Raw genomic sequence first — 16,172 nt, 5'->3', positions numbered from 1 at the left:
CAGGGATACCCCTGAAGAGGAGGTAAGTCGAACCCTATCCAGGAAGAGGCCCAGATTGGAGCACACGTCACGAGAAACAAGAGGAGATTGAGATGTGAAAGTGTTTCGAGTGAACGTGTCGTATGAGTGTGCGTGTTTGGGAAAACGGGAGAATAGGTGAAGGGAACAATGCAACGATACTGGAGCGACGATCCCACTACAGGGAGGGGGATGTTGACCCCACACTCACAGAAGACTGTTACGTAGAAATATAGATTACCCAATTCTATCCTCACCTGCACTTGTGTAATCAGTAGAGCGCTCGATTAGCAAGCGGTAATGACCCATCCATGCGACCTGCCGTCTCGTTGTAGTTAATAACACACAAAACATCGACGACGGCAGGGTTCGAACCTGCCCAAGGGATATCAAGTCCCTCTCCTAACCCTGTCGCCACTGTGATTCGCAGTCAATCCGTTAGTGTATGTCTTCTTCATATGTTCGGTAGTGTGGGTCAGCGATTACGTCTCAATTATCATGCTAAGCGAGCGTTTATGTCTTCTTCATGCATGTCTTCTTCATATATTGTACGCTCGTAGTGGTCAGCGATTACGTCTCAATTATAGCTCGTAAGAGTGGACATGACGATATCCCAAATTCATGACAGAATTCGCACCCATGGGTCAAGATTGGGAAACGAGTCCTCTCGTCGAGACGGGGCCATCGATGCTGTCCATGTCTCAAAGGCACGTCTCCGTGGACGTGGACATGTCATGCGTGACGTTGCCGAAATATCTACGCCTTCACACATTACTTGCGCCTAATTGCGTCCCTTTGATTGTGCAGCAAGAATGTCGTTGGTCGTACTTGGACAACATGGCACTCGGGAAGGAGCTTTGCAACGTGCTAACTTCCCTGTGCGTTCCGTACCGAGGATTCCGGGTTTGGTGTCGCGTTCAGCAACGAACCATTGACGTTGGAGTAGACTCCAGAGGCATCTGTTCAGTCAGCTTCCGGCTTACTGACGATCCTTCTACGCAACGGCGACGGCAGTCCTTCCTCCAACATCATCTGCTTGGGGTAGGGAAGTGAATGATCCGTATTCAGCACGATGGAGTGAAGTTGACCCACGTAGACGAAGACATCATCACTATCGCCTACGACCCCGCCAAGATTGGTCTTCGTGTCCTGCACAGCCACACCGCAGCTATTGGACTCTCAGGTAACCTGTTGGAGCTCATAACGAGGAGGTTGACTCCACAGCCCGCCTTTCTCAGGTCTCTGTGCAGAGTGATACTCTTGTGAGCAGCAAGGGACTCTCGCATAGATTTCTAATCTGGCCGGAAATGAGCCAGCTTAGCCCGGGATTGGCGCTGCTCAACACCTTTCGAAGAGAGCTTCTTTCCTTGTGCGCGTTATCAATCGCATGTTTCGCCGACAGGGATGCCGAAATGCTGGCGAGGAACCTGTCCCGCCTGAAGAAACCGACACCGACACTGGTCTGGACATTGCTCTCGTCCTTCACACTGCTCTTTGGGGTAAGCCATGAAGAAGCTTCTCAGCCAGACTGCGGTGGGCTGGAGCGCGCTGGCGCTTCGGAGCATATTCTCTGTTGCTGAAGAGACCAGCCTGGTGCCTCTGTGCGTTCTGATCGTGACGCATCGTCAGCTCTCCGTCCTGGCCAGGCGCATTGTTTTGTACGTCGCGGCTGACGACGAAGAAGCGTCTTCTTCGTGTCTCTTGCTCCGTGATGGACAGCTTGAGACCTGCTCGACATTCGAAGTTCAAATTGGAGACGTCGTAGTGCTGAAACCCCTTGACAAAGTGGATGTGGATTGTTTCCTCACTGCTTCGGCCATGCTGACCTCCGACGGGAGAGTGATCCAGGCCGAACTACCACCACCCACCGTTTGTACGATGAAGATGAGCCCCGTCAACGGCGACGCTACAGTCTCCTTCACGCTGGCAGACTTCCCTATTCGGGTTAACGCCGGGGCCACATACTTGTCAGGCCCTTACCTCCTGATTACGGTTACACAGGCGGCTGCGCTATCTCATGAGACATTCGAGAAGAAAAAGGTCGACGAAGCCATCTCTGCGATGGACGACCTTTGGGTGTCACGGGTGTCGTTGGTGGGAACGGCCTCCCTCATTGCTGCTGTTACAGTGGGCAGTGTTGGCATACTGACAGGCTCTGTGCACCTAGGTTGGCCTTTAGTGTCGATTTGCCTTCTTCATGACCTCTCAGGCTCACTCTGGACGATCTCGCTGGTTCTTCACCGTCTTCGTCGTCAGATGAACCAGTCCAATATCCGCGCTGTCGGCAATGGAGTCCTCTCTGAAATCGTGTCGATCTCGGCTATCTTCACTGCTCATCGCTCGCTCCTGGATTCCACCGCGCCTGGTAAAGTGGTCGTTGATGAAAAGCACATCTCCGATGACGGTACCTTGTGTGATAGCTGTCCATCGAGAAGCATGCTAAAAGGTGGCGACTTTCTCTGGGGAGTGGTGGGTCTGGTGGAAAGGGCCGCACTTGACTCCTTGGACCCAGACACGCATCCCGACTTCTCGACGTCGGTTGCCTGTTGTATTATCGACGCTGCGGGGGATAGAATGGCTCGAGTGGCTGATAACTTCTCAGTACAGGATGTACTGATGACAAACGGTTTCGTGGAAGCCAAGCTCAGGTGCCGGATACAGGGCAACGACCACAGTGTCAGTGTTGGATCCCCACGACGTTGCGAGCCCGGCTTTGCTCCTCTAGACGCGTGGATTGCGGAGAAGTGCGCGCACGGAGTCCTCCCAATCCTTGTCGCCCTTGACAACCACTACCGGTTGCTTTTGGGAATCTCACTTGCACAAGAGGACGAGGATGCGACCTCACACCTAGGCAAGATTCAAAAGGGTGGCTTAGCCGTCATGGTGTGCTCCAACATCCCTAAAGAGTTGTTGTTATCTGTGAGTAGCAGGGAGTCATTCAATCAGTGGTTCTCGAAGGTGGGGCTAGCCAACACATCCGATAGGTCGGGTGACGACCAAAGGCTCGAGTCGAACCTATCCAACCATTGGGGAGGCGCTGGTCTGACTAGGCGAGACTGCAAGGTGTCCCGACCACTGTTTATTCAGCGTCTCTGGAATGGCGGCCCGTTATTGTCAAAGCCATCATCGGTCAGAGTTTACCTGCCATCCGCTGGGAATCCCGCTGCTCACGTGCACACCTTCTTGAATATGTGCCACAAGGCCCACGCCCAGGCCTTAGTTGCTCTGGTGTGGAACCTGGTCGTCGTCGCCATCATCCCTTTCCTCGGTATGATCAGTCCGTTCAGGGCTTTGTTGTGGATCTTCCTTCTGGACAGCGGTTGTCTGTTGTGCGTGGCACTGATCCTTTTCTGGAACGCCCACCGAACATGGGAGAATTTCACCTCGAAGATGGTGGATCGGGGTAGGTTACCACAGAATCTTCAAACAGTTCGAACCATCCAACGACTGCTATCTTCCAGAAAAATGCTATGTGACACAAGTTCATGTTTGTAAACCATTTGCGTCTTGGTTGAGTCGTCCAGTATTGATGAGTCGTAAACCATCTGCGTCTTGGTGTTGAGGGTTGTCCAGTCCAGTGTATTCGCGCTTTTGGATGCCCAGACATGTGAGATCGAGTCCACAATCAAACAGCGTCGCGTATTTCGTGGACGATTCAGCTCGAAGACATATGAGATAGGCGGCGTCGTCTCAGTTGATGCAGGCTCAGCAACCTCTATTCGAGTAGAAGGGTCAGATGTGCCGGAGATGATTGGCGTTATGGGGCCTCGTGATATGGCAGCTCTGAGAGTCATTCTACGTCTGTGGCAAGAACACTCCATGGACGGCCAACTGTGTGACTCGAAAATTCGGCTAGACAGCATATTCACACAGAGGTCTCACCCCTTTGAACTCTCAGTGTGTGACCACCTCTCATCTGTTGACGCGAAGCTGTTCCTGACAAGGTTCCTTTCCACGCTCAGACCGCGACTTGACGAGGACCACCGACTGCACAGGTGCGCCCAAGGAGCACCGATGCTCCCCCTGCACTTCATCGAAGCGATCTTACACCCTTCTCACATCGGCCCCGCCCTTGAGCTTCTAGCCGATTGCGGCCCCACTCTCACGTGGAGCGAGCGAGGGTGTCTTGCTTTGACAGCTCTGATGGAGTGCAGGTCCAGCCTTTCATGTGCCTCTTGGTTCATACCATTATGCTACAATGGAGTTTGCGCTACTAGCGATTCCCAGTCACCGGACACAATCTTCGAGCACTTCCTCTCAAGCCTCCAACAGGATGGTGAGATCCATCCCCTGTGTGTGACCCATCTGAAGCCAGTGGCCAGTCTCGTCGATAAGAAATTGCTCCGCCAGCTGCAGCGCGAATTGCTGTGATCGGATTGTGGCCGTAAATCGATGCCCCAAATGAGTCATGATCATTTGATGTATAATTACATTTTCGAGATGGCAGACGGAAAGAAATACGGCCTACAAACATGTCAGGACTTCATTGACTGCGAAGCAGCCCATGGAGCACATAACTACCATCCCCTGCCTGTCGTGTTGAAGCGAGGCCAGGGCCCTTTCCTTTGGGACGTCGAAGGCAAGCAGTATTTCGACTGCCTTTCAGCGTACTCCTCAGTAAACCAAGGCCACTGTCATCCTCGACTGGTTGAGGTTATGCAGGAGCAGTGCTCACAGCTAACGCTCACGTCACGTGCTTTCCACAACGACCAGATGGCCGTTTACGCCAAGTACATCACAGACTACTTCGGCTACGACAAGGTACTCCCCATGAACTCAGGGGTGGAGGCTGGTGAGACGGCTGTGAAGCTTGCCCGCAAATGGGCGTACGAGGTCAAGGGGACCGAGCACAACCAAGCGAACATCGTCTTCGCCAAGAACAATTTCTGGGGGCGGACGTTGGCAGCCTGCTCTTCTAGCACGGACCCTGACTGCTACGGTAACTACGGTCCCTTCGTTCCCAACTTCCACATGGTGGAGTACAACGACGTCGAGGCTCTGCGCGATATGTTCGAGTCCCTCGACAACGTCGCCGCCTTCTACATCGAACCCATCCAGGGTGAGGCGGGCGTGGTAGTGCCTACAGAGGGCTATCTGAAGAAATGTCAAGAGCTCTGTGGAGAGTTTAACGCGCTATTGATCTGCGACGAGATTCAAACTGGCCTCTGTCGGACGGGTCGGCTTCTGTGCTCTGACTGGGATGGCGTGAAGCCGGACATTCTTGTTCTGGGCAAGGCGCTCTCTGGAGGCATGATGCCGGTCTCGGCTGTCCTCTGCTCCGATGAGATAATGCTTACAGTCAAGCCCGGTCAACACGGATCCACTTATGGGGGCAACCCTCTGGCCTGTGCGGTGGCAATGGAGGCCCTGCGCATTTTGAAGGACGAGAACCTTGCTGCTAGAGCAGACGAGCTGGGGAACCGGTTTATGAGCAGGCTGACGTCGCTAGCCAAGGAGGTCGACTTCATTGACCACGTTCGCGGCCGAGGCCTCCTCATAGGGGTTGTGTGCAAGGAGGGACATCCTGTAAGCGGCTGGAAGGTGTGCTTGGAACTCAAGGCACGTGGTGTGCTGGCGAAGCCTACGCATGAGCACATTATACGCTTTGCACCTCCGCTTGTCATCACAGACGATGAACTGGATGAGCTGATGGGGCGGGTGGAAAGTGTGTTCAAATCAATGTGAATAAAAGCTCGTGTAAACAAAAGATTGCCAAGGCCGCACACGACTGAATAAAAGCTTGTGATCGGGGCCCCACACTCATGACACTAATCTAGGGATTATTCACTTCGTTAAACCAAATGACTTCCTTCGATCAAGCTGCTGCATTCGTTGCCAATCCTGCTAATGGCACCTGGACACCCACCAACGACCAGAAGCTGCGGTTTTACTCTCTTTTCAAGCAGGCCACTGAGGGGGACTGTACGGCTGAAGCACCCTCTATGATAAGATACGAGGCGAAGGCGAAATGGTCCGCCTGGAACTCGGTTAAGGGTATGGGTCAAGAGGCGGCTCGGGAGGCTTACGTTGCCGAGTTGACGAAGCTTGTCCCCAAATGGATGTGAAATTTTTCTGCGACTGAACTGAGATTGTAACCACAAAACTCTGATAGTACTGTTTGTGCACGTCAAGTTTGATGCGTGCGCAAATTTCCGTGACATGCAGCTAACCGGCGACATTAGCTATGTCCATCGCCTTGTACGACTCGGTATCCACGCGCCCAAGGAGCCTCTGGTGGTCCAGACTACAACAGCTGAAGACGCTAGCGGTAGTGAGAGCGTAAGCGAAGCTGATAACCCCGTCCAGCAGGAACGATCGACTTCCTCTTCAGCTAGTTGTGTCAAGACCTCGATCACAGGCCTCTTCAACGAGTTGCAAGGCCTGCTGGTCCCCACTTGTCGACGACAGAGGCTGATCGCTCTGTATTTGGAAGAGTGTCTAAAGCGCCGACCAGCCGGTTCCGCGGCAGGCATAACTGCTCGTGTGGCGTTCATCTGTCTGGGGCGTCAGCTACCAGTCCGTCAGCTGATCCTGATCCATGCTGGCCTTTCCCTTGGCCTTGCGCGTGCCCCTCATGTGACCAGCGTCCTTAGTCAGACATCCCAACCGACTCCGCTTCATATTGGGTCTGCTGGGTTTGACGCCCGGATGTTGAGGTGGGCTAGCGAGCCTTACACCGTTCCTGGCGAGGTTGAAGCCGTTTTGCGAGTTTTTGACAAAGAGATACCCAGATCGAAGTCTGCTTCATGTGCGATGGTTTGGCACACGCCAAACGTAGCGACTGGACGGGCGCCTGTAAAGCGAACTCCTTCACGTTCACCATCGGCGTTGCCGCCGGATTTCCAGGCAGTCGTGGATCCATTTGTGCTACTGGCTCGGACGGGAACCGTCGAGGTGCACCAAAGAGCGGACACCCTACAGAAGAGGCTCAACGTCTCACCAGGGGATATCGAGGGCTCCGTTCTGCGAAAAGCAGCTTATGAAATCGCTCAGCAGGTAATCTTGGCGATAAACCGAGCTCTGTGTCGGGATTGGAGTCTGGCAGCCGCTTTCCGCTTCGTCGAAGCCAGTATGCTCATGCTGGCGTTCACCGAATCAGCGGTCGAGTCGCCGTTGGAACATGTGTCAGCTGCTGTCGTACGGTTATCTAAAGGCCAAATCCATGACCTGCCTACTGCGGCCCTCACACTCTGGTGCCTGCATCGATCAGCAGTTGCCGAAGTTTTCCTAACCTGCTTTCCCAAGCAGCCTCTGGAGTGGAGAGAGCTCGCCAGCTTCGCCGACCACTCGTTGCAACAGTGTGCTCCGGGCTCAGGCGCCTTACCAGACCGCCTGCTGCTATGTGACCTCACCTTCGACTTCGTTGAGGTCGAGTCGTCACTGTATGCTCTGCTGTTCTTTTGTCACTCGCAAGTTCCGATGGTTACAGAGGAAGTTCCTTGCGACACCTCCTCCGCAGATGATGCCGTTTGCCTGCTTGTGAATCTGCAGTCGAATCTTTTGGCTTCAAGATTTCGACCTGGTTCGACCTGGCAGAAGGGCCTGCTTCAGATGCACATCCTTGCTGAAGTCAAATCCCTACTGGCTGAACTCTACAATGTAAGCACCAGCTCAGCCCAGATACCCAGCGACTGCATGAGACGCCAGTCGAATACATATCCGATACATCCCTTTGCCGAATCCCCACCCACGACCTGGTAATCATGGCCAAATCTCTCAATACGGTGTAATAGTTCATTTTTGTGCGCCTCTGATGAGTAACGCTCAACTCTTCCAGTACTATAACACCAACTACACTGGCACCTCCGCAGCCACCGAAACCAAGGCTCGACTTCAATGCCACGAGTGTCAGCGACTGTTAGAGTACGATGCCGGCGCCCAATACGTCTCATGCTTCGGATGTAATAAGATGAACGCAGTAGAAGCTAATAACCCCATCGGTGGTAAAGTCATCGCTGGAGTCTGCTTCGGCTGCAACACCACCAACCTGTTGCCGCATGGCGTACTTTTTATGCGCTGTGGATCGTGCCACGAGATAAATAACCTGAAGCACGGGTACAAGGATGGTTTCAAAGAGGATAATTTCAAAGAAGACACCTTCAAAGAACCCACCCTTGAGGAGGAAGGCTGAAACGAATGTTGAATTGTTCAATTTGATGTCTTACAGAGTTGCCGGATTTTCAGGATCTTTGATTGTTGGCTCTCTGCTGGCTAAATTTGTCCTGAGCAAGCGTAGCACTGTGACCTCAGAATGGTTTAATCTTTTGGAGCGCAGGTTTCTACCGGCTTACTTTCTGGCCACTCTTGCTGACTGGCTACAAGGGCCTTATGTTTACGCATTGTACGCCCACTATGGATTCTCGAAAGCGGAGATCGGACAACTATTTGTTGTAGGATTCGGCACAAGCGCCATAGTAGGACCTCTTGTGGGCTCCTTCGCTGATTCCTACGGGCGGAAGAAGTCCTGCCTCCTTTACTGTTTGCTCTACGTTGTGACTTGCCTGACCAAGCATATCAACAACTATTCGGTCTTGATGCTTGGCCGTGTTACGGGTGGCGTCGCAACCAGTATCCTTTTCTCTAGTTTTGATTCGTGGATGGTCGCAACGCACCATCAAGGAAGCGCCGAAATGTCTACAGGTCCTGTTTTCTCCAAGATGGTCTTCGGTAACGGGCTGGTGGCGATTGCCGCTGGGGTTGTTGGTGCCATCGTGGCAGATCGATTTGGGATGGTGGCGCCATTCGACGTCGCTATTGTCAGCCTGATTGCGGCGTTCATTCTCATCCTATTCACATGGACTGAGAACCACGGAAAAGCTGAGGAGTCCAGCGTGAACAGCATTCACTTGAGCTTACGTGAATGCTGGGAGAACACCTCACTGCTCTGGGCTGGGCTCGTACAGGCTTCATTCGAGTCAGCGATGTACATTTTCGTCCTGAACTGGACACCTGCCCTTCCGTCCCAGATCAATCATGGCGAGGTCTTCGCTGGCTTCATGGCGGCAACAATGGTCGGATCCAATGTTTGCAGTTGGCACGAGAGGCGCGGGGGGGCGCCGGAAGACATGGTTGTGCTGTGCTTTCTTTGGGGATTCGTCTCGCTTCTGGTTCCTGTCGTCATGACGGAGTGGTTCTTCCGAATCGTAGCCTTCTGCTCATTCGAAGTCGCCGTCGGCATGTATTTTGCTTCCTTTTACACCGTCAGAGCTGAAGTGGTATCCGATCAGCATAGAGCTACGGTTTTGAACATCTTCCGTATTTTACCCAACATCCTTGTCATAGGGTTCTGCCTGTCATCCGGCTACCTTGGTGTGGAGGTCACTCTGCTCATATGCTGCGGACTCTTGGTGAGACGGCATTGGTTTTCTCATACAGGTGGTCGGTCTGTTTAGTGCCGCAAAACTCCATGAGCGACTTTCAATCAAGGAGGACATTGACCTGTGACATTGCAGTTGAGACAAATCTCATAAATCCCATTAGATGCGCCGGTGTACAGGCGTGTTGGTTGGCTCCGACGCTGCCATCGTATCTGGACGACAATGCTTCGCGTCCACTTCTGGCAATCAGATATCTCTTGTGACTGATGCTGGTTTCTCATTCGATAGCGAAGCCGCAGGCACGGTAGTAGATTTAGGAGTGACGGCTGCCGGTGTGGTCGTCGTTTTTGTATCAACGGGTCTCACGACAATAAGATTGGTTGCGGATGGCCAGTCCACGTCACTGATAGAGCGCGCTGAGCGCTTACTCGAATGGGAAGTTATCGGTAACGCATTGGAAATGCTATGGATATACGACCTCGGAGTGATATGGAACGTTTTGGATCTTGTCACCCATGAAGTCTCGCACAAGGAATTTCAGCTTCCAGAAACCGCATTGAAAGGTGTTATTACAGCGGACTGCGCCTTCATGTCAACCGCTACTACTCACTGGCGCGTCACCTGGGAGTCGGCCACGCCAAAACGAGTTGGGCGTACGCCGCACACCGCAGAAGCTACCCATGGGATGCTGGAGAATGGCCTCTTTGTTGTTCGGGCACGCGGTAGAGTCTGGCGGCTCGACGCCAACGGCAACGTGATTAAAACCCTCAAGTTCTCCAGTTCTGCCGCGTGGGACCCGAATCACTGCAGTCTCATCGACGACCACCTTATCCTCATGAACACGTCTGAGGGAGTTCTGCTTTTGGACACGAGGTCAGTCACGTCTCAGAAGCTTCTACCTGTCATGCCCTGCGTTTTAAGACGGGGCTTGGTGATCTGCACATGCCAGGACTGGTTATCGCTGAGGCGAACCTTAGACGCACTCTTGTCGAAGGTGGACCTCACTGCTTACGGTTCTGTGGGAAGAGCGACCCTTGTCTCTCTTAATTTCTCCTTGGAGGCCAAACCCCCTTCAGTAGAATTCATTCAAGCGGCCAAAACATGGAAGGGATCAACAGAAAGTATGGTTGTCGGGTCTTGCGTCATTCCCGATTGCGGGTGGTACATGCTGAGAAGAGAGCTGCCCCTGTGCCTTGATTGGAAGCCTTTAGGCATCCTCGGTCCTTTGTGGCCTTCACTCGAGCACCAAAACCGAAGAAGGCATGCCGGTCGGTGTCGGCCTGTGAAGCTTGAGCGCACCACTGCCGAGACCACTCAGCGGAACAGCCCCACTGCGTCGCCTTTACATCCGACTGAGAAACGAGCGGAGTGCAGCCGTGTCGTATGGGCCGCCCAACATACGAGAAAAGTCCTCTGTAGTTCTGAGAGCTGCGTACTGCAGACGCTGCCTCTGGAGACTGCCACTAGAATTACTCAGAAAATGTGGTGAGTGGAACAAATAGGACGTTTCACGCGGCCTGCTTCTGTGCCCTCCACTGCCGAGCTATCTCGAGAATCTTGAGGTTCTGACCGGCCTCAGGCCCTTCATCCCCAGGGAAGATGTAAGCCGTAAACTGCTCACTTCCTGCAGTTTCCCCTTGAGCGTTCACCACTGTTCTCGTCCGTTTTACCTTCTTCGGCTGAAGTCGCCAAACGCGTTCAATGTCCTGCTCAGTGCCAGCGATGCGCTCCACAAGGAGCCACTTCTCCATCAAGCGAGCACGTTGCTCGTCGTGCCCTTGGAACTTATAATGATCTGCAGCCTGTTGGACCACTTTTCGGGCAGCCTCCAGGTCTTTCCTCTGATCCAACTCGAAGTCGACGAAGGCAAACCACCACTGCGGTGAATCGAACTTCTTCAGAAACCGTCGATAGAGATCGGCAACCTTGTCCAGTTCTCCATTTTCTATTTCAAATTCGATATACCGCGACCAAATCGAATCCACGTTAGTCATCGCGTCCATCTCCGTGGCGACGTCAAAGAGGTACCGAGCTCTCTCGAACTCCTCCGCATTGAGCTCAAGGTCCACAAACGCTAGCCATGCCTCAGGATTCAACGGGTGAGCTTCCAAAAGCTTCGCCAAAATCGTTCTGGCTCGGTCGAAGTTCGCCATTTGAAGCTCCATGTCAGCGTATTGAAAGTAGACCTTGGGCTTGATCTGGCCACTGAGTCCAATGGCTGTGCCGTAAACTTTGCGAGCGCGGGCAAGATCCATTTGTCGAATCTCAAATTCTGCGAACTGCTTCCAGAGTTTTGCGAACGTGAACTTTTTGGCTGGGATGGCAGCTACCATACGGTGATATACCTCACGTGCCCTGTCGATGTCCCCCATTGTAAGCTCCTCGAACACCGCGAAATTGAGCCAGATGTAGATGTACCGTTTCCAGTAACGCTTGTCAAGCAGTGGAGGCTTGAATGTCACAGCCCTCTCATATACTGCCCTGATTTGATCTGCGTCGCCAGCTCCTTCCTCAAGACGGATGTAGTCAAACCATGTGTCATAGTTGTGGGGCGTGTCCTTGATCTCTGTGTTGTAGTAGAGCCGTCGCTTCTCTAGAACGGCGTCTTCGAGCTCCTGGCGAGTCCCATGCATCTTTTGATACGACAAGAACCGTGGGTAAAGCTTCTCTCTCCGGTCCTTAGGGAGAGCTCGAATGCCCTCTTGGTATATGGCAGAAGCCCGTTCGAAATTCCTCTCCCTTGTCTCAAACTCCGCGAAGGCCAGGAAGAAATCTTCATCCACCGCCGTCTTCCCCAGCACCTCCACAGCTTTCTCGAAGGCAGCGCGCGCCCGAGGGGCGCTCTTGTGCTTCTCCTCGAACTTAGCAAACTTCAAAAAGCTCGCTTGACAAGGAACAGTGGCGACGTAGCGCTCCATCGCCTGGCGAGCCAGCTCTACTTCACCGCAACGCTCCTCAAAGTTGACGAACATTATCCAAGCTTGACCGTCCGGACACCATTCCATCCACCGATTGAAAACCTGGCGCGCGCCAACGTAGTTCCCCAGCAACTCCTCCATGTGAGCATACTTGAACCAGAATTGGTCGTTGCGTGGCAGCAGCTGACACACACGGTCGTAGAGGTTACGCGCGCTGTTCACGAACTTATTCTTCGTCTCCATGTCCAAATAGTGCTGCCATAGGATGGTGTTCTGAAAGTCCACATTCAGTGCTCTTTCAAACACAGACCGTGCACGAAGAAACTCCTTTTGACCTGCTTCCCAATCTGCGTACTGAATCCAGAGGCCAAGGTGGTGTCTGTGCATTCGAAGTCGGTCTTCGAACTCCTTTCGTTTAGCAGTTTTATATTCCTGTAACTCTTCTTCGTCGACAAAGCGAGTACGTTGGCGCTTGACTTCCTCCCCCTGACGCTCCAACGCCTCGCGCAACAGATGCTCCGCTGAGATTTGAATGGGGGCCGGAGTTTTGTTCTTTACATCCAGACTCTTTGTGGTGCCTGGAAGGCCTGGCACGAGTTTCCCAGTGCTGAAATCCTCCGATGACATAACAAAATCGAGATTTCTGACGGATTGTTGCTTTCAATTCCTAGTTCTCCCCTAGAGAAAGGTACGAGATTCGTTCTCCCCTAGAGATTCGTTCTCTCCTAGTTCTCCCCTAGAGATTCGTTCTCCCCTAGAGATTCGTTCTCTCCTAGTTCTCCCCTAGAGATTCATTCTCTAGAGATTCGTTCTCTCCTAGAGATGCGTTGTCCCCTAGAGATTCGTTGTCCCCTAGAGATTCGTTCTCCCCCAGAGATTCGTTCTCTCCTAGAGATGCGTTGTCCCCTAGAGATTCGTTCTCCCTTGCGTTCTCCCCTTGAGATCGTTCTCCCATTGAGATCGTTCTCCCCTTGAGATCGTTCTCCCCTTGAGATCGTTCTCCCCTTGAGATCGTTCTCCTCTAGAGATCCGTTTTGATTTATTCCCCCACATTTTTTCTACACGTTCGTTGCATGTCATCTGTAGTGCACCGACGGCGGGTCGTTGTCGTCCTCGTGCTTCTTGAGTCCGCTCTTCGGCAGTGCCAACCTCGACTCAATCAACCGACAGTTCCGTTCAATTTTGTCCACCAATGCACTGGGCTCCAACCACGACAGGTCAGATTCCGGCTCGTGTCGGTGTCGGGTGATGGTAGGCGGTACTGGCGGTCTGGAATCCCATTTCGGCGGCAGCCGCTCAGAACCCGACGCTTGTGTGCGGGTGGTGTGAAGGGGCCTCCGGGCTGGCTTTTCGTCGTCATACCTCTCACTTATCGTCCGCCTGACCGCGTCAATGTGTCCTGTAGACTCCGTTGATGTGTCACGGCGCCGTGCTAGGCAACACTGGCATCGGCCGCAGGGGTAAGATGATGGCGGCGACATCGACGAGAACCCTCGAATGGCGCTCAGGTCTACCAGAGGCAATCTCGGAGGTAGGTGTACTGGCTTAATGGACACCTCCGCCCTTTGAACCATTTCCAGCCCCTTGACTTCAACGCCTCCGTCCTTCGAGGCCTGCGGTGCCAGAGCTTCCACTCGCCATTTCTTTCGTGTCTCTCTCGTCTGAATGAAACGAGCTGCTTCTTCCGTCATTGCCGCATGCATTTTCCTTGTTTCAGTCTGTTTTCGGTTGGTCTCGGACCTGTGTTCTCGCTTCCTTCTCTCCCAATATTGCCTGGTGTCCTCCTGCCTGTTCGCTTCACCCTGCAGACGCCGACTTTCGGCACGGTAGGTGCCCTCAGGCTTCTCTCTGAACGGACTCAAGGAGGGCTCACAACGACGCCTACGGTAGCTGTGTGTCACGAGGAACGCCATCTCACTTTACTTTCGCACCAGAGGGAAGCCCCATCATTGCTATTGAATTAAGATTTATTTAATCCTCAGAGAAACTCTCAGAGTCTTCAGGGATTTCAACGTCACTGGCGTCATCAGATGCCGGAACAAGAAAATCATCGCTTTGGTGGTTGCTGCCGGTCGTCTCATCTTCTGTCTGAGCAATTCGGCCAGTCAACCTGAACAGGTCACAGTCTAGGGGCAGAAATGCCAGCCGCGGGTCGCTTCTCACGGCGGCGACTGCGTTAGGAACCCCATGCAACTCACTAAAATCGTGTGCAGACAACGTCTTCGTCACGGACACCTCTGTCATCCCCTCCAGCACCTCCTTCATGAACGCCTCCACGGCGCGTGCTAGCGCGTCTACCGCCCCTTTGGACAGACGCACGTCGCCATCCAGGCATTTCCGCGCCATTGCAGCTACACGACCGTTCGGCAGACTAGGCATTTTTCTAATTACTGTGAAACCATTAGTGGCTCGGACTCAACTAATTGGAGCCATTGCTCAGCGTGGCTCTGTTTGCCCCTTACAACTTCTTCTGTCGTCTCCACTCCTTCATGTGGCGGGTGGTGCGTGTGGTGGTTGTGGTGACTGTGCTCCGCGTGCGGGGTGGGGGTGTCCTCGGCGACCAACCGGCCAACGATGTCGAAGAAGGACTCCGGCCTGTCTTCGGGCACCATGTGTCCACTCGCGTACACTCTGTAGAAGGTCGCGGGAGCGCCGGAGTCTTTCGCTGTCGCGGTCATTACTTCTCCAAAGGCAGCCTCGGGCCCCTGCCACTTTGCAAAGCCTTCAGAGCAGTCAAACTCTTCGCAAAACCACGCCAGGCCTCCCATATAGTTACAGATGAAGTCCTGGTCCCCGTAGTACAGGGACACCTTAATCCTCTTCGCCAGGTCCGCATATACCGGCGCCATATTTACTGTGTAATCGTTTTTGCGGTACTCAGTCAGCATCATCTTGCAGAGTGTGAACTCTCTATCGGGCTTCAAGTCAAGCATCTTTTTCACTGTACTGTTGTTGAGGAAGTGCTCGATGCTGGCGAAGGACGCAGAGTGACGACGTCGAACATCGTAGACGTCGAAGGGCCTGTCGGTGTCCTTCAAGAGCGCTTGATCTAGAAGTTCGCACAACAGCATGCCTGTCAGCGCGAGTCCCTCCATCATCACCATGCTCTCACAAGCCTTAAAGGCCTGTCCATAAGGCGCGACGCTTTCGGGCCGCAGCAGGCCTACGGACTGGAACGCAAGTCAATGGCGGAGGTTAGCAGTACCTACCTCGAGATATTTGGGTCCTTCTCCTGCGGATTTTCTGAGGTTGACGAAGCCGTTGCCAACACCAATACCCTTCAAATTCACGTTGGGATAGTCTCGCAGCAGCGCAATGCTTATAGAGGGTACGTAGTGACCGGCATAACTCTCACCGAGGATATAGAACGCCTGCTTTGTAAGGTTGTGCTTCTGGAGAATGGTGTTGACAGCGAATGAAGCATCATGGCCGAGCTCCTCTCCGTTGCGCGGCTCCCCGCCACTGCTGGCTTTCGCCAGGCCAACGCCGACTGGCTGGTCCAAGTAGATCACGTGACCCAGCTTATGCAAAGAAAAGTCGTTGGAGACGAGGGTTGCGCCGTCGTCGAGTAGCCCAAATGGTCCGTTCTCGGAGAAAGCACCCTCCATAGAGCTGCATCCGGGGCCTCCGTTCAACCACAAAAACACTGGAGCTGGCTCTGGCTTCTCCGACTGAACCAGTAAGTAGAACACATCATCTTTGTCGTGGTGTAGCGGAATGTAGTCGGTGTGAATTTCAACCCCAAGCAACTTCTTGCTCCATGCACCGGTTAGCAATGTCAAAACGTAACCATGACGCATAGCGGCAATAAATGCAAGAAATCTTCCGTATCGTGATGGGATGCTGGCTTCATAAAGCGAAAAACTGTCACTCCGGCAACTCTGGCAGAGCTGTCTGTTTCATATCTCTGCGGGAAGGA

General features: G+C 53.3%; 12 protein-coding genes across 20 annotated transcripts; 8 read left to right on the top strand and 4 right to left on the bottom strand.

Annotated features, from left to right (window-relative positions):
- Positions 1–657: 657 nt before the first annotated feature.
- KVP17_002838 (uncharacterized protein) lies at positions 658–3,513 on the top strand (the record flags this gene model as incomplete). 3 transcript variants are annotated; one of them, XM_068519508.1, is made up of 5 exons in its annotated part: positions 658–1,059; positions 1,087–1,280; positions 1,307–1,517; positions 1,546–2,937; positions 2,965–3,513. In XM_068519508.1, 5 exons carry the CDS (start codon positions 658–660, stop codon positions 3,511–3,513), a joined length of 2,748 nt encoding a protein of 915 aa, XP_068377677.1. The 3 variants fall into 3 exon arrangements, with proteins under 3 accessions (XP_068377677.1, XP_068377678.1, XP_068377679.1); XM_068519509.1 differs by lacking the exons at positions 658–1,059; positions 1,307–1,517; positions 1,546–2,937; positions 2,965–3,513 and having other exon boundaries at positions 1,072–1,284; XM_068519510.1 differs by lacking the exons at positions 658–1,059; positions 1,087–1,280; positions 1,307–1,517 and having other exon boundaries at positions 1,525–3,513.
- Positions 3,514–3,613: 100 nt separating this feature from the next.
- On the top strand, positions 3,614–4,389 carry KVP17_002862 (uncharacterized protein; the record flags this gene model as incomplete). Of its 2 annotated transcripts, XM_068519558.1 has the most annotated exons (2): positions 3,614–3,625; positions 3,652–4,389. In XM_068519558.1, the coding sequence occupies 2 exons, from the start codon at positions 3,614–3,616 to the stop codon at positions 4,387–4,389; spliced, it is 750 nt and encodes a 249-aa protein (XP_068377725.1). The 2 variants fall into 2 exon arrangements, with proteins under 2 accessions (XP_068377725.1, XP_068377726.1); XM_068519559.1 differs by lacking the exon at positions 3,614–3,625 and having other exon boundaries at positions 3,766–4,389.
- A 69-nt stretch (positions 4,390–4,458) lies between these two features.
- On the top strand, positions 4,459–5,703 carry KVP17_002847 (uncharacterized protein; the record flags this gene model as incomplete). Its single annotated transcript, XM_068519526.1, has 1 exon — positions 4,459–5,703. One exon carries the CDS (start codon positions 4,459–4,461, stop codon positions 5,701–5,703), a length of 1,245 nt encoding a protein of 414 aa, XP_068377695.1.
- A 116-nt stretch (positions 5,704–5,819) lies between these two features.
- Positions 5,820–6,083, top strand: KVP17_002846 (uncharacterized protein; the record flags this gene model as incomplete). The annotated part of the gene is made up of 1 exon (XM_068519525.1): positions 5,820–6,083. One exon carries the CDS (start codon positions 5,820–5,822, stop codon positions 6,081–6,083), a length of 264 nt encoding a protein of 87 aa, XP_068377694.1.
- A 94-nt stretch (positions 6,084–6,177) lies between these two features.
- Positions 6,178–7,748, top strand: KVP17_002843 (uncharacterized protein; the record flags this gene model as incomplete). 2 transcript variants are annotated; one of them, XM_068519518.1, is made up of 2 exons in its annotated part: positions 6,178–7,617; positions 7,647–7,748. In XM_068519518.1, 2 exons carry the CDS (start codon positions 6,178–6,180, stop codon positions 7,746–7,748), a joined length of 1,542 nt encoding a protein of 513 aa, XP_068377687.1. The 2 variants fall into 2 exon arrangements, with proteins under 2 accessions (XP_068377687.1, XP_068377688.1); XM_068519519.1 differs by having other exon boundaries at positions 6,178–7,719.
- Positions 7,749–7,771: 23 nt separating this feature from the next.
- On the top strand, positions 7,772–8,149 carry KVP17_002870 (uncharacterized protein; the record flags this gene model as incomplete). Its single annotated transcript, XM_068519569.1, has 1 exon — positions 7,772–8,149. The coding sequence occupies one exon, from the start codon at positions 7,772–7,774 to the stop codon at positions 8,147–8,149; it is 378 nt and encodes a 125-aa protein (XP_068377735.1).
- Positions 8,150–8,174: 25 nt separating this feature from the next.
- Positions 8,175–9,462, top strand: KVP17_002845 (uncharacterized protein; the record flags this gene model as incomplete). Of its 2 annotated transcripts, XM_068519523.1 has the most annotated exons (2): positions 8,175–9,365; positions 9,394–9,462. In XM_068519523.1, the coding sequence occupies 2 exons, from the start codon at positions 8,175–8,177 to the stop codon at positions 9,460–9,462; spliced, it is 1,260 nt and encodes a 419-aa protein (XP_068377692.1). The 2 variants fall into 2 exon arrangements, with proteins under 2 accessions (XP_068377692.1, XP_068377693.1); XM_068519524.1 differs by having other exon boundaries at positions 8,175–9,410.
- Positions 9,463–9,498: 36 nt separating this feature from the next.
- On the top strand, positions 9,499–10,824 carry KVP17_002835 (uncharacterized protein; the record flags this gene model as incomplete). Its single annotated transcript, XM_068519503.1, has 1 exon — positions 9,499–10,824. The coding sequence occupies one exon, from the start codon at positions 9,499–9,501 to the stop codon at positions 10,822–10,824; it is 1,326 nt and encodes a 441-aa protein (XP_068377673.1).
- Positions 10,825–10,843: 19 nt separating this feature from the next.
- On the bottom strand, positions 10,844–12,880 carry KVP17_002869 (uncharacterized protein; the record flags this gene model as incomplete). The annotated part of the gene is made up of 1 exon (XM_068519568.1): positions 10,844–12,880. One exon carries the CDS (start codon positions 12,878–12,880, stop codon positions 10,844–10,846), a length of 2,037 nt encoding a protein of 678 aa, XP_068377734.1.
- Positions 12,881–13,025: 145 nt separating this feature from the next.
- Positions 13,026–13,208, bottom strand: KVP17_002836 (uncharacterized protein; the record flags this gene model as incomplete). The annotated part of the gene is made up of 1 exon (XM_068519504.1): positions 13,026–13,208. The coding sequence occupies one exon, from the start codon at positions 13,206–13,208 to the stop codon at positions 13,026–13,028; it is 183 nt and encodes a 60-aa protein (XP_068377674.1).
- Positions 13,209–13,329: 121 nt separating this feature from the next.
- KVP17_002857 (uncharacterized protein) lies at positions 13,330–14,203 on the bottom strand (the record flags this gene model as incomplete). 2 transcript variants are annotated; one of them, XM_068519548.1, is made up of 2 exons in its annotated part: positions 13,330–14,143; positions 14,172–14,203. In XM_068519548.1, 2 exons carry the CDS (start codon positions 14,201–14,203, stop codon positions 13,330–13,332), a joined length of 846 nt encoding a protein of 281 aa, XP_068377716.1. The 2 variants fall into 2 exon arrangements, with proteins under 2 accessions (XP_068377716.1, XP_068377717.1); XM_068519549.1 differs by lacking the exon at positions 14,172–14,203 and having other exon boundaries at positions 13,330–14,166.
- Positions 14,204–14,224: 21 nt separating this feature from the next.
- Positions 14,225–16,053, bottom strand: KVP17_002841 (uncharacterized protein; the record flags this gene model as incomplete). Of its 3 annotated transcripts, XM_068519516.1 has the most annotated exons (4): positions 14,225–14,424; positions 14,452–14,636; positions 14,669–15,423; positions 15,463–16,053. In XM_068519516.1, 4 exons carry the CDS (start codon positions 16,051–16,053, stop codon positions 14,225–14,227), a joined length of 1,731 nt encoding a protein of 576 aa, XP_068377685.1. The 3 variants fall into 3 exon arrangements, with proteins under 3 accessions (XP_068377685.1, XP_068377683.1, XP_068377684.1); XM_068519515.1 differs by lacking the exons at positions 14,225–14,424; positions 14,452–14,636 and having other exon boundaries at positions 14,641–15,423; XM_068519514.1 differs by lacking the exons at positions 14,669–15,423; positions 15,463–16,053 and having other exon boundaries at positions 14,225–14,632.
- Positions 16,054–16,172: the final 119 nt, after the last annotated feature.

This window comes from the organism of the source record quoted next, assembly GCF_019968985.1.
Source record: "MAG: Porospora cf. gigantea B chromosome Unknown PgB_NODE_17_length_75588_cov_121.691, whole genome shotgun sequence".
NCBI lineage: Eukaryota > Apicomplexa > Conoidasida > Eugregarinorida > Porosporidae > Porospora > Porospora cf. gigantea B.
Note: the sequence above shows the minus strand (reverse complement) of the source record. Positions and strands in the feature narration are given on the sequence as shown.